The sequence below is a fragment of the Triticum aestivum genome, chromosome 4D, assembly GCF_018294505.1.
Source record: "Triticum aestivum cultivar Chinese Spring chromosome 4D, IWGSC CS RefSeq v2.1, whole genome shotgun sequence".
NCBI classification, from domain to species: domain Eukaryota; kingdom Viridiplantae; phylum Streptophyta; class Magnoliopsida; order Poales; family Poaceae; genus Triticum; species Triticum aestivum.
This window is the reverse complement of record NC_057805.1, coordinates 102,681,817-102,708,625: the sequence shown is the minus strand read 5'-3', so window position 1 is coordinate 102,708,625 and position 26,809 is coordinate 102,681,817. Positions and strand designations below refer to the sequence as shown.

Genomic DNA, 26,809 nt, shown 5'->3' with positions numbered 1-26,809 from the left:
GTTTAGTCCGTAGGACAACAACAATCATACCATAGGCTAGCTTCTAGGGTTTAGCCTCTACGATCTCGTGGTAGATCAACTCTTGTAATACTCGTATCATCAAGATCAATCAAGCAGGAAGTAGGGTATTACCTCCATCGAGAGGGCCCGAACCGGGGTAAACATCGTGTCCCCCGCCTCCTGTTACCATCCGCCTTAAACGCACAGTTCGGGACCCCCTACCCGAGATCCGCCGGTTTTGACACCGACAATCCTAGAGAGCAGTTAAGTAGATGCGCAACTCTCTGAGCCTCGGTATCATCTACCCCAGTGACAATGACTTCGCTCTTAGAAAAATTGATTTTAAGACCTGAGAGCGCTTCAAAGCAGAGAAGCAGGAATTTCAAATGAGTAATACTGGCCTCGTTAAGCTCAACCATAATGATGGTATCGTCCGCATATTGAAGATGAGTGATGCCATTGGGGATAAGGTGAGAGCTGACAGGAGTGATGTGGCCGGAAAGAGCAGCCCGAGACAGAACATGGGAGAGGGCATCCGCGACAAAATTGAAGAGAAGGGGGGAAGCCGGGTCACCTTGTCTTAGGCCCCTGCCGTTGGCGAAAAAATTACTGACCTGCCCATTGACCGACACAGCCGTGTGTCCACCGGTGACCAGCTGCATAAGCTGGTGAACCACCGCACCATCAAAACCCTTAGCAAGAAGGACTTGACGAAGGAAATTCCAACTAACCGAATCGTATGCTTTCTTGAAATCGAGCTTGAGAACCACATCTTTAGTCCCCTGGATCAGCAAATCATGGACAATCTCATGCAAACAGAGAACGCCATCCAAAATAAACCTGCCCTTTATGAACGCAGATTGATAAGGGCTAATAGCACGGTGAGCGATCGGAGAGAGCCTAGTGACAAAGCCTTTAGCCGGAAATTTCGCAAAGTTGTTGATCAAGGCAATAGGCCTAAATTGAGAAATCAAGTCTGCCCCTTTGACTTTAGGAATGAGAGTGAGCACCGCGTAATTTAGCCTAGAAATGTCGACGGTCCCCAGCCAGAAACCTTGGATAATCGCCTGGACAAGGCCCCTTAGCTGAGGCCAAAACTGCCTGAAAAAGGGGATGGATAAGCCATCAGGCCCAGAAACCGCATTAGAGTTGGCAGATCGGATCGTATCGAAAATCTCATCTTCAGAGAGAGGAATCAGCAAGTCCTCGTTCTCAACACTCGATATCTGGTCATGGGAGGTCCAAAAAGCACTAGCCAGCCTAAACCCCACCTCAGGTTTAGCGGAGAGGAGAGAGGAGAAAAAATTAACCACATGCCGCATAATCTCATAATGGCCAGAGACCCTGACACCATTGATAAGAAGGTTGTCGACCAAACAGCGACGACGCCTGTCGTTAGCAATGGCGAAAAAGTACGATGTGGGAGAATCTCCTTTTAAAGTCCAATTGATGGTGCCTCTTTGCCTCCAGTACAGTTCCTCCTGACGATGCAGAGCCAAAAGGGCCTCTTCTAAATCATATCGCACCTGCCATTCAGCGGGGGAAAGGCCCGGACCGTCAGCACGAGCATCTAGGGAGCCAATTTGGGCAACCGGCCGAACTTTGTCACGCCTTGACTCAGCAGAATGATTCTTGGCCCATCCATGAAGGAATCTGCGAAGAAAGTAGGAGCACTGATGCCAGTCGTCCATCGGGCCAAAGGAGCGACGATAAGAAGATAAGAAGGTAGAAATCTTTTGCGCTATCAAGTCAACAAAACCCTCTACCATTATCCAAGACGCGTTGAACTGGAACCGAGGGAAGGAGACAGAATGCGTCCCGTCATCAAGAATCAGAGGGGAGTGATCAGAACCCACGATGGACAGAGCCCTGAGGGCGGCTCGAGGAAACAACATATCCCACCTAGGACAGAAGAAGACACGATCCAGGACAGACCGAATGGGGTTAGATTGGCGATTTGTCCAAGTGTGGAGGCACATATTTAATTCCATGAGAAGCACAGTTGTGCTTCCCTGGAAAAGAAGCTTCCACAAGAAGCATATATTTTCTTCTCATGGAGGCACAAATTTACTTCTGTGAGAAGTACGGCAGTGCTTCTCGGAAAGGGAAAGAAAATATGTACTTCCATGAAAAACACATATTTGATTCCGCGTGAAAAGAAAATAAAAGTGAAAAAAATCATGGTTCCAGCTCCGCGTTTTTCCTTTCAGTTTATTTTGAAAAAATATCGTCGAAACCTATTGACATGGTATGTGGTTTCGAAAATCTCAACGCGAGAAATCCAATAGTGAAAACGGTTTAAGATTTGGACGCATGGTTCAAGATATAAAATGTTTTGAATAAATGAATCTACGAAAAAAGATACACATGTCAGCACCTGAGAAGATGCGAGTGATCTTTTGCAAGGGATAACACTTAACCAGTGATTTTGCCGATTAGGAGCACTCTTTTTTTTTTGAGTGCTCACATTGGGGCTTAGCCCAGTCGGTGACGAGGTTGGCCAAAGCGCTGGGCTGGGTTAGCAGGCCGCGGTTGGACTGACCCACGTCGATTGGAGGCTTACGGAGCTGGGCCACACGGCTGGGGCCCACTAGGGCAGCGGAGGAGAGCTGGGGTGTGGCGGCGGTTCCTGGCGCGGCGGCGTGCCGCTGCGAGGCTCCAGCGGCTCGCCGGAGGTCGTGGTTGGCCGGAACCGGAGTGGACGGCGCGGGGACGTCCGGATCTGGTGCGTCGCCGAGCAGGGGAGGCGCGGGACGAACCCGCAGTTGCTCCCTGCGGCGGACAGAGGATGATAGCATGGCTTGCATGCCATAGCTAATAGCAATGTAAGTATAAATCGGATAGCTAGCTCGGTGAGGTTTGTCATAGGTGCTAATTCTACTAGGTTGGTGTTTCTGTGCGTGTTTTGGTCCCGGTGCTTCCCTGCCGGTGACGATGGCGTTGCTGCCGGAATTCGATCCAGCGGACGTGGGCGCCGGCCGCGGCCTCATCGACCGCCTCACCGCCGACGCCGCGGCGCTGCAGAGGGACGTCCTCACGGAGATACTCAGGCGGAACTCCCACACCGAGTACCTCCGCGGCTTCCTGGATCGCGTACCACCAGGCGCCTCAGCCGCCGACCTCCGCGAGGCCTTCAAGGAGCGCGTGCCCGTCTCCGAGTATGAGGACATCAAGCCGTACGTGCGCCGCATCGCCTCCGGCGAGCCGTCCAGCATCCTCTGCTCCGAGCCCATCACCCACCTCCTCACAAGGTAAACCCCGCGGTGCCCGGTACTCGGTCGTGCGAGAAAGTCCAAAGTCGTGCTGTATATACGTTTCTCATGGTGGTGCCACGTCTAATGCAGCTCCGGCACATCCGGCGGGCAGCTGAAGCTCTTTCCATCCACCGCGGAGAAGCTCGATCAGAGGCTGTTCTACAATGGCGTCCAGGCACTCTTGAGGAAGATGTAAGCATTGGGCCCCTTGTTCGAATTCATTTGGCCGCATAATATTTGTCAACATGCATTGGACCGCTTGAGGAAGATGTGTTGTGCAGTCTAACAAACGGTGTGCATGCATTGCATGGTTCCAGGCATCTTCATCCTGATCAGGGGGACAGACGTGGCAAGGGGATGTACCTCATGTTCATCTTCCCTGGAAGCCTGACCTCGTCCGGCCTGCCTATCATGGCATCCAGCAGTGCCTACTACCACAGCAGCCAGTTCCGGGAGCACGACATTGGCGGGTTCGGCAGGTGCACCAGCCCCATCGAGGCGGTCCTCTGCCCAGATGGCAGGCAGAGCATGTACTGCCAGCTGCTCTGCGGCCTGCTTGACCGCGGAGTCGTCGACCATGTCGGCGGCACCTTTGCTAACGCTTTCATCAGAGGCATCCAGTTCCTGGAAGACAACTGGGAGGAGATGTGCTCCAACATCCGCACTGGGCGTCTCAGCGACTGGATAGCACATGCTCCTCTGCGTGATGCCGTGGCTGCGCGTCACCTGCGAGGACCTGACCCGGCACTGGCCGACGAGATCGCATCTGAGTGTGCCAGGAAGCCCTGGGATGGGATAGTCAGGAGGCTCTGGCCAGGAGCACGGTACATCCTCGCCATTGTCACCGGCTCGATGTCGCAGTACATTCCGGTTCTTGAGAGTTATGGTGCTGGGCTGCCATTGGTGTCGCCCATGTATGTGTGTACAGAGTGCGCCGCGGGGATCAATCTGAACCCTCTTGATCTACCTTCTGCTGTGTCGTACGCATTGCTTCCAAACATTGCCTACTTCGAGTTTGCAGAGGTCACGCATGGTGACGATGAAAAGGTGCAAGCAAGTACTGGTTTGTATGACAATTTGGGCAAGTTGAAGCTTGTCGATCTTGTGGATGTCAAAATTGGTCGGCGCTACGAGCTGGTTGTCACCACCTTTGCAGGTCAGCTACTCATTATTATCTCCAATCTGATTTCTTGCATTCTTTCAAAGCTGTTGTAGCTGTGCTAGGACTACATCATGATTTATTCTCTCTTGGCGTTACTCCAAATACATGATCAATGTAGTTATCTGCTCTGCCAATTATGAAGAAACAGAATTGAACTAGCACTTCACTGCAGTAAGGCAATTAACCTGCCTGTGTAAGCCTGATTTGTTTTCCTTATACTTAGCTTGAAGGATTTGTGGTGTTATAAAACCAACAGTCCAACAACCGCTGAAGAAGTTGTAGTCCAACTTGTGTGAGAAACACTATGATTTTGACTCGACAGTTTTTTGCACGCCAGGTCTTTACAGATACCGAGTGGGTGACCTTCTTACTGTGAGCGGATTCTACAACGCAACGCCACTGTTCCGCTTCACTGGACGGTGTGGTGTCATCTTAAAAATAGACTACGAGAGTATAAGCGAGGAGGATCTCCTGAAGGCCATTTCACAAGCATACGAGCTGCATCTTAGGCCTCTTGGTTACATGCTTGGTGGCAGCACTGCATATGCAGACATATCCACCTTGCCTGGCCACTACGTCCTGTTCTGGGAGCTAGCCACTGCAGAGGGTAACCATGTCGCGACTGACATCGATCGAACTGTCATGGAGAATTGCTGTTTGGCCGTGGAGGAATGCTTTGATCAGATGTACCGCGAAAGCAGGCGCCGAGGGTCGATCACAGCACTCGAGATAAGGGTACTTGAGCGCGGCGCATTTGATGCTCTCATGGACTTGTTTCTGTCCAGAGGCACATCGGCCAGTCAGTACAAGACTCCAACGGCTATTCGATCAGAACAAGCGCTGCTGGTGTTGGAGGAGAGGGTGTCAGGAAAGTACTTTAGCCAAGAGACTCCCAACGGCCCTTTGTAGTACGACTATACGAGAGGAAATGGCGCTGGTTAGTAGGTGTGCAGGACGTATATAGGATTTACATGGTGCCCCACTACCCAAGGATTCTGCAAGGCTAAGCCTAGGAGGCAGGAAGGAGGCCAAGTCCTTGTTGGCATGTTGCTGTGGGTCTGAACTTGAACACTTACAATTTAACATGCTTGTTAGTAGTATGATTCAGGTTGGAGAACTTACGCTTTGTTTCCACTTTAGCATGCGGGTTGTTAGTTTCTTTTCTTTCAAAAAAGGGCGCATTTATCTTATATATATACCTAAATAGTTCATCTCAACTACTTCTATTATCTTAACATGCACACATGCCACATTATCACAGGTCCACCTCAACATGCATGAGAATTATTTTTCATTATTAGTTTGATCCTCACTAATTCTATTTATTTCAACATACACACATAAGCCATCCACACATGTCACGTCATCAAAGGCCCACCAAACATGCATAGAATTTTTTTTATATTATATTACCTATATTCAGTATATATTTTTCAACTATACAATAATTCCATACAATATATAATAGGTATTTTAGTTTTTTCATATATTATTAATCCAAATGTTTGCGTACAAGCAAATCTTATTGACATACTACGATATTACAACATATTCCCGCCACAACGCTCGCGGTATTATCTAGTACTCCCTCTGTAAACTAATATAAGAGCGTTTAGATAACTACTTTAATGATCTAAACACTCTTATATTAGTTTACGGAGGGAGTATCTAGTATTCCTAAGAAATTCATCTTCACTAACTTTTTCTGTCTCAACATGCAAGCATGTCATGTCACAACTATGAATAGGGTGACCCACCTCAACATGCAATCATGTATGTGAAAGACCCACTGCAACATTCAACCATGCATGAAAAATTGTTTTTCATTTAATTATTCTTTTTTTTTTGCGGGTGTTCATTTAATTATTCTATTTATATTCAATGCATATTGTTACAACTATACATAATCAAATATAACAAGTCATATGTATTTTTAATTTTGGTCGTGATGTTATCAAACCAAATTTTAATCAACCAATTCCCGCAACAACGTGCCTTGTATCATCTAATTAACTCAAATGTAGCACCAAGTGGATATAAAACATGATGAGCAACACCCGACCTTTGTATAACTAAGATGCACAACCAAACACCAACAATTTGAAGAAAAAAATCAACATATCGGCAACAGTAGCCATATTGGACCGACACTATGCATATGTTGCCACCCATGTTGGGTAGAAACTTCCCTGGTTACCTACTCCAACCGGAAACACACCACCTTGAACGGTGATCGGTACTATGTTCGGTGTAGTGTAGACCATGTACGAAGCGAATGCATACAGTGAAAACTAACATGCAAAGGAGAAGATCTTTTGCCACTAAAAACCAAATCATTTCTACTTATCTTAGGCTGCAACTTGTGGTTTGTATTGGAAACATGGCAATTCTAATGCCTGGCACTTTGTGCCTTTTTTCAATCCACTTTCTATGGTAAATAGTTCTACATCACTGGGAAGCGGACAGGCTATTACTATGTAGGAAATATCTATTCTGAATCAGGTTTGGCGACGCAAAATCATTGCTCCGACGCACTCTTTCTTCAGGTCTTTGTGCTTCTTGATGTTCTAGTCATATTTAAAACAATGCAGCCGTTGCGGTTCCATTGAATATATCTTCTTTCACTGCAACTTTAGTAGAGGTGTTTGGTTTAAGTTGGGTACTAGAACTGATTGTTTTGACAATGCTCTCTATCCTTCTTCTATAATCAAGCTCTTAGTTGATTTGAAACATCCAGATTTAAACTTTTTTTACCCTAAAAACAGCAGGAGAGGCTCCTACTACCAGCTTTAAACATTGATTTTATTTTCTCTCTTCCGTGGAACATCTGGAAAGCTCGAAATGATTTCATCTTCAAAAAGAACGAATGGTCCCCTTTGCAGGTGCTCTATGCTACGAATAATGCAGGAGTAGATGACCCTCTGGACAGAGCATCGAATGAGCTAACTTTACACTCATCTAATAAATCGGATCACCCTCTAATCAATTTCAGATTGAACATCCTAAAGCTTTTGTTGATGTGTCCTTTAATCCTTCCATGGCACGGAATATGGCAACAATTGGAGTTTTCTTAAAAGAATAGGAGTCCTCTCATCATTCTATCTTTATCCAGGCAATCTCTTTGGATACAAATTCTATTTTGTAGGCTGAAGCTTTAGGACTTTTATTGGCGGCCTTAATAGCTAAAGAATTTGGATGGAGATATATCAAATTCCTTACAGATTGCAAAACACTAGCAATTGCAGTTGAGGCCAAGAACATTATTTCTGATCATGGCATTGGAGCATCAGACCCACTCTTGCAGATTTCTTTCTTGCTTCTTCTGATTCTTAAGCTCTAAAGTTATCCATATCCCTAGAACTCTTAGTCTAGTTGCCCATTCTCTTGCTAAAGGGCTTTCAAAAAATAGAGCAGCTACTAGTTTGTTTATCTTTGTACCGAAGGATCAAGATGTACTCCCTCCGTTCCTAAATATAAGTCTTTTTAGAGATTGCACTATGGACTACATACAGAGCAAAATGAGTGAATCTACATTTTAAAATATGTCTATATACATCCGTACGTAGTTTGTAGTGAAATATCTAAAAAGGCTTATATTTAGGAACGGAGGGAGTAACTCTAAAAAGGATTCTAAAGCCTCCTAAGGGGAGGGATTAAAATATGTCTATATACCTTCCTAAGGGAGGCTATTATCGTACACTGTTTGGGATGTTAATAAAATGTACTAGTCCTCCGTGGAGGACTACAGTTTGACAAAAAAAGATGTGTGTGTATCTTTTATACATATAAGAACACATCAAAAAAAATTGATAAATCTTTCCCTAATAATAAAGCACGGATTGACTTTGTCGGGTTCACCGTCATAATACGCTTTCTTCCCGTGATTTTACGCTTTCAGTTTGAATTTAAAACATATTCAAGGTGGTACTAAATTTTGTGGTTGTCCTTGTTTATTACGTCAATTTCGCCCGTCACGCTGCTCGTAGGCTTCATCCTCGATACAACTTTCCATACAGGCTGGGCTAAATCGCCTTACTAGGCTTTGGCCCGAAATCGGCCCAGTCAAAAAATATGACATGTAACCGAGATTAGGCAGAAATAAGCGTCTCCATGTGGGTCGAACTCCCAAAGTTGCACGTCAAGGCCCAAGGCTGCAACTGCAACCAACAGAACTAAGGCATAAGGATGCAAACAAAAGGTTTGTTTCTTTATAAATTAGTACCACCTCGCTCCTTTGCAATCCGTTCTACCGATTTATATATGTTTCCTATTCAAAATCAATAAGCAGCCTGGACAATTAATGGTAACAAAGATGGCTGACAAAGATGTGTGGCATGACCAGCGGGCATAAATAAGGAAAAAGAGTGGCGTCATTAGCGGGAATAAAATATGGAAAGAGAGTTTCACAAAAAGAAAAATGAAGGAGAGGATAATGACCATAAGGAAGGTGAGCTCCTAAAAAAAGAAGGAGAGAAGCACTCTCTTGCAGAGAGGTATTACGTGGGCATAAATAAGGAAGGAGAGTTCCTTTAAAAAAGAAGGAAGATAATAATATGTTGCAAAGGAATTATATACGAGGGCATGATCAGTATACATAAATAAGGAAGGAAGGAGAGTTTGACAAGAAAGAAAGAAAGGTGTATGATATGACACAAAGCAATTACCCAGACATGGCATGCAATTAACTCAAATAGCTCTAGAGATGGCCTAACAGACCTTTTGGTGAGATTTTAAAATTGCTTCAATTTACAAATAATGCCTTTAAGATTTGAAAATTAGGGGGTCCTTTAGAGTCAAAATTGTCGTACAAAAATCGCTGACAGAACTCTTTTAGCGAGATTTTTTTTATGACAACTTACAAATAATGCCTTTAAGATTTGCTTAGTAGTGGGCCTTTATCAAAAGCATTGTATCTATAGCATGCTTCTTAAAGTACAATTGGAAAAAGACTTCCTTGCCTATGAGCATTGCTACGCTCCCCAACGCATATGGGGACGAAGCCACGTAAATCTCTCCTCATCCTAATTAATTTCTCTCCAAGGTGAATTCAAGGGTGGGCCCACACTAACTAATCACCCCCTCCCTAATTCAATCATAGGACCCACACTAACTAATCTCACCCACCTGAATTCGCCTGAATTAACCACGCCCGTACAATTGATATGATTACTAATAAAATTTGATATGTCGCACGCTAGCCTCGCTAGCCAGGACCTCCAATGTCGGAACCAGATCGTCTGACGTAGAAACAAAGTACTGCAGAGGGACGTAGATCATTTGCTACCGTCCCATACGCATCCGACGGTGGCCCGTGGAACTGAGCGAACACAGCGCAACAGTCGGCCCACAAAGGGATTGAGGACACAAAAACGGCGTGATATATGCTCTTTGATATGTTTCTCAAAAAAGAAAATCTGCTCTTTGATCTTGTGCGCACGTGCAAATATTCTGGCTCTCTCTTGCGGCCTTCCTCGTCAATAGCTTCGAATGTCATGCTCACAAATTCATTGGTGATATAATCTATTTACAACATGAATGATAGGCTCACAAATTCCTCTCATTTACATGCTCAGAGCATCAATGATCTGCTCGATATTCCTCTAACATATTTTAATTAAGATGGACGATATTTCTAAAAACTTTTTAAAAAAGTTCTAGGATGCTAATTTACAGCAGACGACGACCACGCATGCGTGGCCACCCTGGCCGGCCGCATCGCCATCCTTGTCCATGCCGTCATCGTCGTCCTTCTAGCGGTAGAAGGACGCGGGACCGCGGCAGCCTTGCCCGACCGCCGCCTGGCGCTCGCGGAGCAGCCGCTCCGCTTCTGTGAATGAATTTGACTGATTATTACTATGTGAATGAATGTTCCAACACATTAATGGTTATCTGCTACTGCTACGCTCCATCACTTCTAATTAACTGGTTCTCCTCACTACTATTCTATTCGTGCAGATTGGGTCAAGTTAATTTCCAATTTAATTCTCCATCCCTTTTGAATTGCCTTGTCATCTACACTAGATATTTATGAATAACAGTGTCTTGGTTTGATAGAATTTGAATATGGCGGTTCATGTTTCTTTTTCTTTTTTGCTTACACACATTTTTAGCAATATCATGATTTGTGATAGAACAGGCTACCATTAAACCATTTTTTGACTAATTTTAACATAGCAAATTTACCATTCTGCTGGTAATAATATCTGGATTATGATTGCACTAACATTCAGCATATACTCATCTTCCTCTCCATACACATACCTTCAACTACTTGAAGCTACGTATGGCTTCCAGAGAGGAGAATTGTAAGTTCCTTCGCGCGTCCAGCAGCAGGAAGCCTTGGAAGCCTTTGGACTGGCGCGTCATGAATCCTAAAGGCTTTTTGTATGGCAGCAAAGAGGAAGGCTTTTTAATTCAGACTCGGTTGTTGCTAGCTCCATTCTGCTTCCCATTACATTTAATTTAAGTACACACATTTTTTCTCTCCCGGTGCAATGCACGGGCATATGTGCTAGTCTTTCCTAATAATAAAGCACGGATTGACTTTGTCGGGTTCACCGTCACAATACGCTTTTCTTTTCGTGAATTTACGCTTTCAGTTTTTTTCACCTATATTATTTTCTATATCCGAGGTGGTACTAATATTACAGTTCGTTTCCTACGTTTGATCATCAAACGATTGTCTGATTCCACCTATCGATCGCTCGGCATGGGCCTTCATAGGTCGGTGTGCTTGGTTTCCACCGATCAATTGCTAGGTATGGGCCGGCCCATTTAATCAGGAGCCAGCGCTGATCGTTACATGTTTTTTCTGCCTGTAAGTATAGGCTAAATGTGTCGTAGGTTGTTCGTAGCTACGTTGCTGAGCCTGGGCCGCAAGTCATGTTTCCAGTTCTCGCGCAAGCCACCAAAAAAAAGGATGCCTGAGGTGAAGATCGAACCTGTAACCTCAGGTGTTGTGTGCTAAGTCAGTAGCCAACAGAGAAAGCATACTGATGCGATGATGCGTGGATATTTTTGTTTGAATAGTCCCACCTCGCCAATTTAAACTAATTCTCACCAATTCATATACGTTCTCAAGTTGTCTGGAACATCACCTATATAGCTGGCGGCTAGCTAGGTGCCGGGATACGAGATTAGCATAATATAAACGTTGCCTTGAGAGAATATGGAAGCAGCCAGTGATGTGATATACTGCATCGACCATGAATTCATAAATCAAATCTTGGAAAAAGAACAAGTACGTATTGCATTCTCTTTACTAGCTCTTTTTTCTGTAACAAGATTTTCGTCCAACTTAAATCTTCAGTATTTTATCTTTACAGTCTTTCTCGTGGCACCTTTTGTTTCAACTTGACCTACAACATATGGGCATGTGATTTATTTCCTCCCGTTGCAACGCACGGGGCCTTTTGCTAGTAATAATAAAGCACGGATTGACTCCGTGGGTTCACCGTGATAATACGCTTTCTTTCTGTGAATTTACGTTTTCAATTTAAATTTAAAACATACATGCGAGGTGGTACTAATACGGGGAACCACGTCGCAAAATTTTCGTACCTAATCTGTTGTCTGCACTACTACCTGGGCCTCATCCTCGATACAACTTTGCCAGGCTGGGCTAAATCGCCTTACTGGGCCTTAACCCGAAATCGGCCCATGCAGAAAATATGACGTGCAACCAAGATTAGGCAGAAACTAAATGTCTTTACATGGGATCGAACTCACAATGTTGCACGTCGAGGCCCAAAGCTGCAACCAACACAGCTAAAGCATCAGGATACAAAACAAAACGTTTGTTTCTTTATAAATTAGTACCACCTCGCTGCTTCACAAGCCGTTCTACCGATTTATATATGTTTCTGATTCAATATCAATAAGCAGCCTGGAGAATTAATTAGTAATAATGGGCCCTGTTTGTTAGGAAAACGCCTTTGAGAATAAGGAAACAGAGGTGGCTGACATATATGGCTTAGATTTCATGAGATGTGTGGCGTGTGATTAGAGGGTATAAATATGGAAAGAGAATTTCAAAAAAGAAAAGGGAGAGGATAATGACCATATAATACCAGCGTTGTGATCCTTGGGCATAAATAAGGAAGGTGAGCCTCCTAAAACAAGGAAGAATTATAATACGAGGGCATGATCCTTATACATAAATAAGGAAGGAGAGTTTAACAAGAAAGAAAGAAAGGTGTATGATATTGACACAAAGCAAACCCAGACATGGCATGCAATTAACCCAAAGTTGATGAAATTTTAAAATTGCTTCAATTTACAAATAATGCCTTTAAAAATTGAAAATTAGGGGGCCCTTTAGGGTCAGAATTGTTGGTACCAAAAGTATTGTATGTGTAAAGAACTAGGGATTGTTTGTTCAAATGCGAAGGAACTATAATCCATTATTTCTAATGCTTAGTGAGATAGTATTTTTTTCACGGCAACTTACAAATAATGCCTTTAAGATTTAAAAATTAGGGGGCCTTTTAAGATCAGAATCGTCGTATAAAAATTGTATCAAAAGCATTGTATATGTAGCATGCTTCTTGATATTGACACAAAGCAAACCCAGACATGGCATGCAATTAACCCAAAGTTGATGAAATTTTAAAATTGCTTCAATTTACAAATAATGCCTTTAAAAATTGAAAATTAGGGGGCCCTTTAGGGTCAGAATTGGAACTAGGGATTGTTTGTTCAAATGCGAAGGAACTATAATTCATTATTTCTAATGCTTAGTGAGATAGTATTTTTTTTCACGGCAACTTACAAATAATGCCTTTAAGATTTAAAAATTAGGGGGCCTTTTAAGATCAGAATCGTCGTATAAAAATTGTATCAAAAGCATTGTATATGTAGCATGCTTCTTAATGTACAATTGGGAAAAGACTTCCTCGCCTGCGAGCATTGCAACGCTCCGCAACGCATCTAGGGACGAAGCCACGTAAATCTCTCCTCACCCTAATTAATTTCTCTCCCTGGTGAATTCAAGGGTGGGCCCACACTAACTAATCACCCCTCTAATTCAACTGTGGGGCCCACACTAACTAATCTCACCCACCTGAATTCGCGTGAATTGGCCACACCCGTACAATTGATATGAAGTATTACTAGACCTTGGTGCGCGCCTTCCTGCCGTTGCCGGGTGGCATCATTGAGATGTTCTTGGGACATGTTGCGGATATTTCGGTGGATACGTCACTATATCTTCCGTTGAAACGCACGGGTATATGTGCTATGATTCTAATGACCATATTCAAAACTTCTTGATATCCAAAACATTGCAAATTTTAGCAATTTGCCATGTTCTTCACAATTAGATACCAATTTTTTTAAGCATGGCTGGCTTTAGAAAAAAAAATCATTATTTGCACACGGTTTTATTAGCTACCATGGTTTTAGAATAAAGTTAGCAAATTTATGTTCATTAAATGGCTCCAGCAGGAGATGAGGCCCGACGAGTGACCGCCCCTGCCGCGCATCGACGCCGACCCCGGCGACCTCACCATTAACAAGCTCTTGGAGCACAGAGCTCCCTGCACACATCCTCCTTAGTTCTCGGCATAGAACCGAGGGAGATCACCAGCAGCCACCAAGAGAAGGTTCCTGCGCTGGTGACATTTACCGACGGTACTTTTTCTCCAAAATAGCTTTACAAAAAAAAGCGTTTGCCATGATATTGGGTATTATTTTGTTACCATTATATGTGTAGTTGCCCTGATACAAGTACCTTTTTCTCCTTATTTCCCATTATCTACACAACAGATTTTTCCTTGATATTTATTTGTTAAAAAATCATTTTCCTAAATTTTCCATGCCAATTTAGCTCTTTTGCAAATACCATGGCTTTTTTTATTGATCTTAGCCATGCAAACAACTTCTTCCATGATAATAGGTAGTAAATTTGCCATGATATGTATAGTTGACATGATACAAGTACTTTTATCCACATATTTGCCATGATCTACAGAATTAATTTTCCATGATATTTTTATTGTTTTAAAAAAATTCATTTTTCTAAATTTTGCCACACAAATATGTAAAGTCTTTTTTAATGATCACATGTTGTAGGAACGAAGTATGTCTACCAGAGGGGGTGAATAGGAGTTTAAATTTTCTTTGGAAAACTTAAATCTCTTAGAACCCAGCAGCGGAATGAATGAAAAACAAACTACAGTGAACAAAGACAGAGTATCGAAGGTGAACTAAAGTGTGCATCGATGTAAATTATACGAATGAAAATGCATCGAAGGTAAACATGAGTGACAGATATAACCGATGATGCTCGATGGCGACAAGGAATTTGTTCGACCAGTTCATCCTTCTGCACAAGGACTACGTCAGGTTGGAGGGGTTGTGACTTAACACAGAAGATAAACTCTCTTCACCCAATTCTCCTCGACAATTGATTCGTAAACCGATGCCAATTACTCGTGGTAGGTACTTGAAGGCGATCTCCGAACCTTTACAGACTTCTTCTTCGAGAACCACAATCACTCTTGGTCTCTGAAGAAATTGTCACCTAACCGTCTAGAGAGTTTGCGGCTCTTGATGTCTACTACGCAACCTTCTTCTTGTAGACGTTGTTGGGCCTCCAAGTGTAGAGGTTTGTAGGACAGTAGCAAATTTCCCTCAAGTGGATGACCTAAGGTTTATCAATCCGTGGGAGGCGTAGGATGAAGATGGTCTCTCTCAAGCAACCCTGCAACCAAATAACAAAGAGTGTCTTGTGTCCCCAACACACCCAATACAATGGTGAATTGTATAGGTGCACTAGTTCGGCGAAGATATGGTGATACAAGTGCAATATGGATGGTAGATATAGGTTTTTGTATTCTGAAAATATAAAAACAGCAAGGTAACTAATGATAAAAGTGAGCGTAAATAGTATTGCAATGCTAGGAAACAAGGCCTAGGGTTCATACTTTCACTAGTGCAAGTTCTCTCAACAATAATAACATAATTGGATCATATAACTATCCCTCAACATGCAACAAAGAGTCACTCCAAAGTCACTAATAGTGGAGAACAAACGAAGAGATTATGGTAGGGTACGAAACCACCTCAAAGTTATTCTTTCCAATCAATCCGTTGGGCTATTCCTATAAGTGTCACAAACAGCCCTAGAGTTCGTACTAGAATAACACCTTAAGACACAAATCAACCAAAACCCTAATGTCACCTAGATACTCCAATGTCACCTCAAGTATCCGTGGGTATGATTATACGATATGCATCACACAATCTCAGATTCATCTATTCAACCAACACATAGAACCTCAAAGAGTGCCCCAAAGTTTCTACCGGAGAATCAAGACGAAAACGTGTGCCAACCCCTATGCATAGGTTCATGGGCGGAACCCGCAAGTTGATCACCAAAACATACATCAAGTGAATCAATAGAATAACCCATTGTCACCACGGTTATCCCATGCAAGACATACATCAAGTGTTCTCAAATCATTAAAGACTCAATCCGATAAGACAACTTCAAAGGGAAAACTCAATCCATTACAAGAGGGTAGAGGGGGAGAAACATCATACGATCCAACTACAATAGCAAAGCTCGCGATACATCAAGATCGTATCACCTCAAGAACACGAGAGAGAGAGAGAGATCAAACACATAGCTACTGGTACATACCCTCAGCCCCGAGGGTGAACTACTCCCTCCTCGTCATGGAGAGCGCCGGGATGATGAGGATGGCCACCGGTGAGGGTTCCCCACCTCCGGCAGGGTGCCGGAACAGGGTCCCGATTGGTTTTGGTGGCTACAGAGGCTTGCGGCGGCGGAACTCCCGATCTATTCTGTTCCCCGATCATTTTAGGGTATATGGGTATATATAGGTGAAAGCAGTACGTCAGGGGAGCCACGAGGGTGGAGGGCGCGCCCAGGGGGGTGGGCGCGCCCCCTGCCTCGTGCCTTCCTCGTTGCTTCGTCGATGTGGACTCCAAGTCTCCCGGGTTGTTTTCCTTCCAAAAATAACTTCTCCAGAAGGTTTCATTCCGTTTCGACTCCGTTTGATATTCCTTTTCTTCGAAACACTGAAACAAGGGAAAAAACAGGAACTGGCACTGGGCTCTGGGTCAATAGGTTAGTCCCAAAAGTAATATAAAAGTGTAAAATAAAACCCATAAACATCCAAGATGGATAATATAATAGCATGGAACAATAAAAAAATTATAGATACGTTGGATACGTATCAGCATCCCCAAGCTTAATTCCTGCTCGTCCTCGAGTAGGTAAATGATAAAAACAGAATTTTTAATGTGGAATGCTACTTGGCATAATTTCAATGTAATTCTTCTTAATTGTGGTATGAATATTCAGATCCGAAAGATTCAAGATAAAAGTTCATATTGACATAAAAATAATAATACTTCAAGCATACTAACTAAGCAATTATGTCCTCTCAAAATAACATGGCCAAAGAAAGTTCATCCCTACAAAATCATATAGTTTAGTCATGCTCCATTTTCGTCACACAAGAATGCTCTCATTGTGCACAACCCCGATGACAAGCCAAGCAATTGTTTCATACTTTAGTAATCTCAAACTTTTTCAACCTTCACGCAATACATGAGCGCGAGCCATGGATATAGCACTATGGGTGGAATAGAATATAATGATGAGGGTTATGTGGAGAAGACAAAAAAGGAGAAAGTCTCACATCAACGAGGCTAATCAATGAGCTATGGAGATGCCCATCGATTGATGTTAATGCAAGGAGTAGGGATTGCCATGCAACAGATGCACTAGAGCTATAAATATATGAAAGCTCAACAAAAGAAACTAAGTGGGTGTGCATCCAACTTGCTTGCTCACGAAGACCTAGGGCACTTGAGGAGGCCCAATGTTGGAATATACAAGCCAAGTTCTATAATGGAAAATTCCCACTAGTATATGAAAGTGACAAAACAAGAGACTCTCTATCATGAAGATTATGGTGCTACTTTGAAGCACAAGTGTCGTAAAAGGATAGTAACATTGTCCCTTCTCTCTTTTTCTCTCATTTTTTTGGGCCTTCTCTTTTTTTATTCCTCACTTGGGACAATGATCTAGAAAATGATGATCATCACACTTCTATTTATTTACAACTCAATGATTACAACTCGATACTAGAACAAAGTATGACTCTATATGAATGCCTCTGGCGGTGTACCGGGATATGCAATGAACCAAGAGTGACATGTATGAAAGAATTATGAATGGTGGCTTTGCTACAAATACTATGTCAACTACATGATCATGCAAAGCAATATGACAATGATGAACGTGTCATGATAAACGGGATGGTGGAAAGTTGCATGGCAATATATCTCGGAATGGCTATGGAAATGCCATAATAGGTAGGTATGGTGGCTGTTTTGAGGAAGATATAAGGAGGTTTATGTGTGAAAGAGCGTATCAAATCACGGGGTTTGGATGCACCGGCGAAGTTTGCACCAACTCTCAATGTGAGAAAGGGCAATGCACGGTACCGAAGAGGCTAGCAATGGTGGAAGGGTGAGAGTGCGTATAATCCATGGACTCAACATTAGTCATAAAGAACTCATATACTTATTGCAAAACTCTACAAGTCATCAAAAACCAAGCACTACGCGCATGCTCCTAGGGGGGTAGATTGGTAGGAAAAGACCATCGCTCGTCCCCGACCGCCACTCATAAGGAGGACAATGAAAGAACACCTCATGTTTCAAATTTGTTGCATAACGTTTACCATACGTGCATGCTACGGAACTTGCAAACTTCAACACAAGCATTTCTCAAATTCACAACTACTCAACTAGCATGACTTTAATATTACTACCTCCATATCTCAAAACAATCATCAAGCATCAAACTTCTCTTAGTATTCAACACACTCATAAGAAAGTTTTTACTAATCTTGAATACCTAGCATATTAGGATTAAGCAAATTAGCATGCTGTTTAAGACTCTCAAAATAATATAAGTGAAGCATGAGAGTTCATTTATTTCTTCAAAATAAAACCACCATTGTGCTCTAAAAGATATAATTGAAGCACTAGAGCAAACAACAAACTACTCTGAAAGATATAAGTGAAGATCAACGAGTAGTCGAATAATTATGCAACTATGTGAAGACTCTCTAACATTTAAGAATTTCAGATCTTGGCATTTTATTCAAACAGCAAGCAAAGCTAAAGAAAATAAAATGACGCTCCAAGCAAAACACATATCATGTGGTGAATAAAAATATAGCTCCAAGTAAAGTTACCAATGAACGAAGACGAAAGAGGGGATGCCTTCCGGGGCATCCCCAAGCTTAGGCTCTTGGTTATCCTTGAATATTACCTTGGTGTGCCTTGGGCATCCCCAAGCTTAGGCTCTTGCCACTCCTTATTCCATAGTCCATCGAATCTTTACCCAAAACTTGAAAACTTCACAACACAAAACTTAACAGAAGATCTCGTGAGCTCCGTTAGTGAAAGAAAACAAAACAACACTTCAAGGTACTGTAATTAACTCATTATTTATTTATATTGGTGTTAAACCTACTGTATTCCAACTTCTCTATGATTTGTAAACTATTTTACTAGCCAATAGATTCATCAAAATAAGCAAACAACACACGAAAAACAGAATCTGTCAAAAACAGAACAGTCTGTAGTAATCTGTAACTAACGCAAACTTCTGTAACTCCAAAAATTCTAAAATAAATTGGTGGACCTGAGGAATTTGTCTAGTAATCATCTTCAAAAAGATTCAACTAAATAGCACTCTCCAGTAAAAATTTGAAGCTAATCTCATGAGCGCTAAAGTTTCTGTTTTTTACAGCATGATCATAAAGACTTCACCCGAGTCTTCCCAAAGGTTCTACTTGGCACAAACACTAATTAAAACATGAAAACATATCTAACCAGAATCTAGATGGATTATTTATTCCTAAACAGAACCAAAAAGCAAGAAACTATAATAAAATTGGGTTGCCTCCCAATAAGCGCTAACGTTTAATGCCCCTAGCTAGGCATGATGATTTCAATGATGCTCACATAAGACATAAGAATTGAAACATAAAAGGAACATCATGAAGAATATGACTAGCACATTTAAGTCTAACCCACTTCCTATGCATAGGTATTTTGTGAGCAAACAACTTATGGGAACAATAATCAACTAGCATAGAAAGGCAAAACAAGCATAACTTCAAAACTTTAAGCACATAGAGAGGAAACTTGATATTATTGCAATTCCTACAAGCATATATTCCTCCCTCATAATAATTTTCAGTAGCATCATGAATGAATTCAACAATATAACCATCACATAAAGCATTCTTTTCATGGTCTACAAGCATAGAATTTTTATTACTCTCCACATAAGCAAATTTCTTCTCTTTCAGAATAGTGGGAGTATCATAAGAGACTTGAATACTATAAATTGTTTCCACATTAAAAGAGTAATGTTCAGAAAAAGGGTAATCATAATCATGACAAGTTTCATAAATATAATCATCACTACTTTTTATAGCATAAGTTTCATCACAATAATCATCATAAGTAGCAACTTTGTTCTCATCATAATCAATTGAAACCTCTTCCGAAATAGTGGATACATCACTAAATAAAGTCATGACCTCTCCAAATCCACTTTCATAAATATTATAAGATTCAACACCCTCCAAAATAGTGGGATCATTACTTCCTAACGTTGACACTCTTCCAAACCCACTTTCATCAATATAATCATCATAAGTAGGAGGCATGCTATCATCATTATAAATTTGCATATCAAAACTTGGGAGACTAAAAATATCATCTTCATTAAACGTATCATCCCCAGGCTTGGGACTTTGCATATCATTAGCATCATGGGTATTCAAGGAATTCATACTAACAACATTGCAATCATGCTCATTATTCACATATTTTATGCCAAGCATTCTATGTAATTCTTCTTCTAGTACTTGAGCACAATTTTCCTTCCCATCATACTCATGAAAGATATTAAAAAGATGAAGCGTATGAGGTAAACTCAATTCCATTTTTTTGTAGTTTTCTTTTATAAACTAAACTATTGATAAAACAAGAAACAAAAAGATTCGATTGCAAGATCTAAAGATATACCTTCAAGCACTCACCTCCCCGGCAACGGCGCCAGAAACTGCTTGATGTCTACTACGCAACCTTCTTCTTGTAGACGTTGTTGGGCCTCCAAGTGCAGAGGTTTGTAGGACAGTAGAAAATTTCCCTCAAGTGGATGACCTAAGGTTTATCAATCCGTGGGAGGCGTAGGATGAAGATGGTCTCTCTCAAGCAACCCTGCAACCAAATAACAAAGAGTGTCTTGTGTCCCCAACACACCCAATACAATGGTGAATTGTTGTAACACCCCGAGAATCATGCTACAGTAACTCCCTGTGATTAAGCTAATCATGTTGCTAAACAGGGCTTGATCACATTTGAATCACATTCCTTTTCAAACTCCTATTTCAAACTTCAATTAAATTTAAAAGTGGAAAATAAAACTTTTCAAATACTAAAACTAAAATGTTCAATAAATAGTAGATAAATCAGAGGCTATGATAAAATAGTAAAGCACATTATTGAAATTTGATAGGTGACTTAAACATCCTCAAACAGTGGCTGAAAACATTAATTAATAACCTTTTTATTAATACAAAATAAATATGAAATGATATTTACCCCAAACTAGTTTTTGGTGGTAAGGTATATTGTGCTGTGATTTGTGGGCCAGCTATCTTATTTTACAAAACTCACTTGGTGCCCAAATAATTAGCCAAAACAGAAAAGGAAAAATAAGACAAAGTAAAACAAAAAGAAAAGAAAAAGAGCCCGCCCGGCCCAAACGGCCCAGCTGGCCGACCAGGCCGCCCAACAGGCCGGCCCACCCCGGTCCACCTAACCCACTACTCCCCCCACTACTCCGTAACCCTAGCCCACGACAGCACAACCCCCCCACCCCCCCGATCCCCTCTCCCCTCGCCCCTCCTCTGCCCGCTCCCTTCTGGATCCAGGGCCTCGCCCTCGACCCCGACCGCCGCCTTCGGCGCCACCACGGCGCTCCGTCGCCCCTTGCCGTCGCCGGCGTCGCTCGACGCCCTGACGCCCCGTCCTCCACCTCGACCTCCCCGACTGGATCTGGGCCGCACCCCGGGCGCCCCCGACGCCGTCGCCGCACACCGTCTCTGCCTCATCCCGCCACTGCTTCGCCGTCGCCACCCCGTCGCCGCTGGACCTCGTCGTCCACGTCCTCAGCCCCGACGACCGCGCACGTCACTGCCCTCGCCGGATTCGTCAAGCCCCTCCTCGCCGGGCTGCCTCCTCCACGCCGCCGTCGTCCTCGTCTACCTCCCCGAGCCCCGCTGCCCTGGACCCTACCCCCCGCGGTGAGGCCCGGCCTCCACCTCCCCTCTCTCCCGCGCCTCACGCCCGCTCCGACCACCGCCTTGCTCCGCCGCTCGCCGCACTGGCTCCGCCACGCTACTGCTGCCCCGTCGTACGCGCGCGGACGACACCGCCCTTGCCTACGGCTGCTACGTCCGTGGCCGCCGCTGCCCGTTCCCTGCCGCGGCTCTGCTCCGGCCAAGCCGCCGCACGCCGCCGTGGCCTCGCCGGCGCCCACGCGCCCGCTCCGGCCCCGTTCCGGCCTCGCCGGCCCTGGCCGAGGCCCCCCCGGCTACGCGGCCGTGCCCACCCGAGGCCACGGCCTCGCCCCCGATGGGCGCCTGCAACCGCGCCCGAGACCCACACCCGTAACCGTTAGGGCCCCTGGCCCAATGACAGCCGGGGCCCATCCCAGAACGTTTAATAAAAAAAAAATATAAAGAATAAAAATAATAATAATAATATATTAAAAACAATTAATTAATTAAAGAATTAATTAACCTAATTAATTTTTGATTAATTAGACTAATCTAATAACTAAACTAATTAAACTATTAGTTAACTAATTAATCAGTCCATGACAGCTGGGTCCCGCACATCAGTTTGACCCAGTCAACGCCCTGTTGACTGCTGACGTCATGATGACGTCAGCAGGCACTATTCTGGATAATGTTAAATTAAATAAATTAAATAAATTCTAAAATGATTTAAAACTTTGAAAATTCATATCTTTTAAACCGTAACTCGGATGAAAATGTTTTCTATATGAAAGTTGCTCAGAACGACGAGACGAATCCGAATACGCAGTCCGTTCGTCCACCACACCTCCCTAACCTATCGAACTAGCAACTTTCCCCCTCCGGTCCGTTTGTCCGAAAACGCGAAACATCGGGAGTACCTCCCGGATGTTCCCCCCCTTCACCGGTACCGCCTACTGTCGAGTTAGGACACCCCTAGCACCGCTCATTGACATGTCACGCATCGTCATGCTTATGTTTGCATTGTATTTACTGTTTCTTCCCCCTCTTCTCTCCGGTAGACTATGAGACCGACCCTGCTGCTGCCCAGCTCGACTACGGAGTCGACGACCCCTCCTACTTGCCAGAGCAACCAGGCAAGCCCCCCCCCCTTGATCACCAGATATCGCCTACTCTACTCTCTACTACTTGCATTAGAGTAGTGTAGCATGTTACTACTTTCGATATCCTATTCTGATGCATAGCCTATCCTTGCTAACTACTGTTGTTACCTTTACCTGCAATCCTATCTGCTTAGTCTAGGATGCTAGATTTCCATCAGTGGCCCTACATTCTTGTCCGTCTGCTGTGCTATACTATCGGGCCGTGATCACCTGGGCGGTGATCACGGGTATATACTTATATACTATATACATGACACAGGTGGTGACTAAAGTCGGGTCGGCTCGAGGAGTACCCGCAAGTGATTCTGATGGGGGGCCTGAAAGGACAGGTGGCTCCACCCCGGTAGAGGTGGGCCTGGGTTCCTGACGGCCCCCGACTGTTACTTTGTGGCGGAGCGACAGGGCAGGTTGAGACCACCCAGGAGAGAGGTGGGCCTGGCCCTGGTCGGCGTTCGCGGATAAACAACACGCTTAACGAGTTTTGGGTATTTGATCTGAGTCTGGCCATTTGGTCTATACGCACTAACCATCTACGCGGGAGTAGTTATGGGTATCCCGACGTCGTGGTATCAGCCGAAGCCTTCTTGACGTCAGCGACTGAGTGGCGCGCGCCGTGTTGGACCGTGTTGACGTAACCGCCGTGATCGTGTGGGTTGCTAGGTCTGCTCGCGGCCGCGTTCGCAACGTGCAGGTGTGCATAGGGCGATGGGCCCAGACCCCTGCGCGCATAGGTTTAGACCGGCGTGCTGGCCTCTCTGTTGAGCCTAGGTGGGGCTGCGACGTGTTGATCTTACGAGGCCGGGCATGACCCAGAAAAGTGTGTCCGGCCAATTGGGATCGAGCGTGTTGGGTTATGTGGTGCACCCCTGCAGGGAAGTTTATCTATTCGAATAGCCGTGTCCCTCGGTAAAAGGACGACCCGGAGTTGTACCTTGAGCTTATGACAACTAGAACTGGATACTGAATAAAATACACCCTTCCAAGTGCCAGATACAACCCGGTGATCGCTCTCTAACAGGGCGACGAGGAGGGGATTACCGGGTAGGATTATGCTATGCGATGCTACTTGGAGGACTTCAATCTACTCTCTTCTACATGCTGCAAGATGGAGATGTCCAGAAGCGTAGTCTTCGACAGGACTAGCTATCCCCCTCTTATTCCGGCATTCTGCAGTTCAGTCCACTGATATGCCTCTTTACACATATACCCATGCATATGTAGTGTAGCTCCTTGCTTGCGAGTACTTTGGATGAGTACTCACGGTTGCTTTTCTCCCTCTTTTCCCCTTTCTATACCGGATTGTCGCAATCAGATGTCGGAGTTCAGGAGCCAGACGCCACCGTCGACGACGACACCTACGACACTGGAGGTGCCTACTACTACGTGCAGGCCGCTGACGACGACCAGGAGTAGTTAGGAGGTCCCAGGCAGGAGGCCTTGCCCTTTCGATCGTTGCTACTTTTGTGCTAGCCTTCTTAAGGCAAACTTGTTTAACTTATGTCTGTACTCAGATATTGTTGCTTCCGCTGACTCGTCTATGATCGAGCACTTGTATTCGAGCCCTCGAGGCCCCTGGCTTGTATTATAATGCTTGTATGACTTATTTATGTTTTAGAGTTGTGTTGTGATATCTTCCCGTGAGTCCCTGATCGTGGTCGTACACATTTGCGTGCATGATTAGTGTACGGTCAAATCGGGGGCGTCACAAGTTGGTATCAGAGCCGACTGCCTGTAGGAACCCCCCTTCCACACTCCTTGGCCGAAGTCGAGTCTAGTCATTGCAAAACTTTTACTAACATGGCTGTGCGGCTTACGGGCCCACGTCGCCATTGGGTGGTAGTAGGATCTTTTATTCCTCAACCTATACTCTGCGACTCTGACATCTCTTCTATTCGGGTTAAATGAATTTTGCTAAATCTAACATTAGGATCTCGTTATCACTTTCACCCGGAGAGCCCCTTTATTACTGATGATCGTCTGCTGCACGTGAAGACCCTGAAGATACTCTCCGCTGATAACCCGAGAACTTGTGTTCATCGCTTTTGCAATTCCCTTTCGTCGATAAACTCCTAAGGATAACCACGTATACTTGCCATTCATACAATATTTCCCAGTTGATCTTGTTATTGCAAGATACCCCGAAATTCTCTCTGTTGTTCCGAGAATCCTTTGAGCTTACTGCCTTACTGCTCTTTGTCACCTGAATACCCCTACGGATAATTCTCGCACTTACCGAGTATCCGGTCTTCCCCAGTTGATTTAAGTATTCCACAATAGTCTTCAAAATACTATTCGATCTTCCGAAAATCTTCAGGAGCCTGTTGCTCTTGAAATTCTTGCTTACTAGCATTATGATTAATCCCATAAGTCTCGAAATCTTATTGGCACCCTTTGTCATTATCATTTTGAGTCCGTTGATTCAATTTGTTGCGAATGCTCGCAATCCTCAATCATATCCTAGAATTCATCCTTCCGGCTCAGACGTCATTTTAAACGTGAGCTGGATCTCGACCTATCAAATTACCATCTATTGTACCCCTAAGCCTACTCAACTTATCCATCCTTGATCAGAGCATTGCTTCTGACCCCTTGATTTGGAAATCATAATTCTTTTGCATTGAACTTTGAGTTAGTCAGTTGTTTCTATAATCAGATCTCCTTGCATTCTTCTTCCTCTGGTTGAGTACCGATGCTCACATCAGATCCCTTGTGGACCATCGGTTCCTTTCTTGGATTTTATCCGACAGTGTCCTTCCTACTGAATGACCTTGTGAGCCTTTCCATGGGTATATAATGACTTTGGTAAATTGTATCATCTGTTTTTGTGAACCATGCTCTACTTTCGAGCTTGTGTTATTTACTCCTGAAGTTTGTAGTATATCTTTCTTCGATGCCCCGATGGGTTGAACCTATACCTTCCTTAATCTGTGTGAGCCCGAAAGATTTCGCGGGACATACTTATCTGGTATTGCACCAGGTAAAACTTTCGACAACTAATGTCATTATCAAAATACGAGAGGCGAAGGGAAGGTATGCATTGAAGAAGTGGGAGTCGACCTTGAACTTTGTGTTCATGCCCATGGACACGATGTAGATCTTATCATTAAAAGCTTCTCTAATATTAATTATTCCCTTGGTATAAGTTCATCTTATATCTGGGATCTGGCCTTTTGCAATCGTGGTTCCGACCATGTTCTCCTTTAAATACCATTTCTTGGACAAGTTAAATCACCTGTCTTCTGCAGGTCAATACGCCTGCCCAACCTCTATTATGATCTACCTTTGAGTGTTACCCCTGGTATCTCGGGGATATCTTACCATTGCACTACATCTTATAAACCTTGATGAAGTACTACCTTACCTTGTCTTTGTCACTTCATGGGCTCTGGGTTGTTTGTCAACCGAGAACACCGATTAGTGAATCAAGTCCGCACTCCGATTCAATAACTCTAGGTAATTTTTGTTGCTTACGAGTTTAATAATCCTTCAAGTCATTCCTAGCCTTATCGGCTATATCATTATCGTGCAAACTTTTTAACTGTGCTACCCGGTCCTTCCCGGAACACAACTTTCGATGATGAACTAAGCTTACGTCGATCTTCCTCGTCATATTAGTTCGCCTTGAACAACAAGCTTGATTTCAAGTTTGTGTCGTACCCTTGGTTCCATTCACCTATCGCTTTCATCATTCCTTTGACTTGATGTCATCATCGATCAATTACATCTTCTTGAAAACCTCTCGACAATTTGTCGTGATCATTGTCAAACAATTTGAGTTCTTCCAAGATATCTATCAAATTCTGGATGAGAAATACCATCCTTGCCCTCGATGATTTGTTTTATCATCGACCATTTTATTGCCTTCCATTCAACACAAACTTT

General features: G+C 43.7%; 1 protein-coding gene across 2 annotated transcripts; it reads left to right on the top strand.

The window, feature by feature from the left end:
- The first annotated feature begins 2,565 nt into the window (after positions 1 to 2,565).
- LOC123099741 (probable indole-3-acetic acid-amido synthetase GH3.7) lies at positions 2,566 to 5,585 on the top strand. 2 transcript variants are annotated; one of them, XM_044521841.1, is made up of 5 exons: positions 2,566 to 2,825; positions 2,885 to 3,251; positions 3,345 to 3,446; positions 3,572 to 4,410; positions 4,754 to 5,585. In XM_044521841.1, the coding sequence occupies exons 2-5, from the start codon at positions 2,935 to 2,937 to the stop codon at positions 5,323 to 5,325; spliced, it is 1,830 nt and encodes a 609-aa protein (XP_044377776.1). In that variant the 5' UTR covers positions 2,566 to 2,825; positions 2,885 to 2,934; the 3' UTR covers positions 5,326 to 5,585. The 2 variants fall into 2 exon arrangements, with proteins under 2 accessions (XP_044377776.1, XP_044377777.1); XM_044521842.1 differs by lacking the exon at positions 2,566 to 2,825 and having other exon boundaries at positions 2,837 to 3,251.
- Positions 5,586 to 26,809: the final 21,224 nt, after the last annotated feature.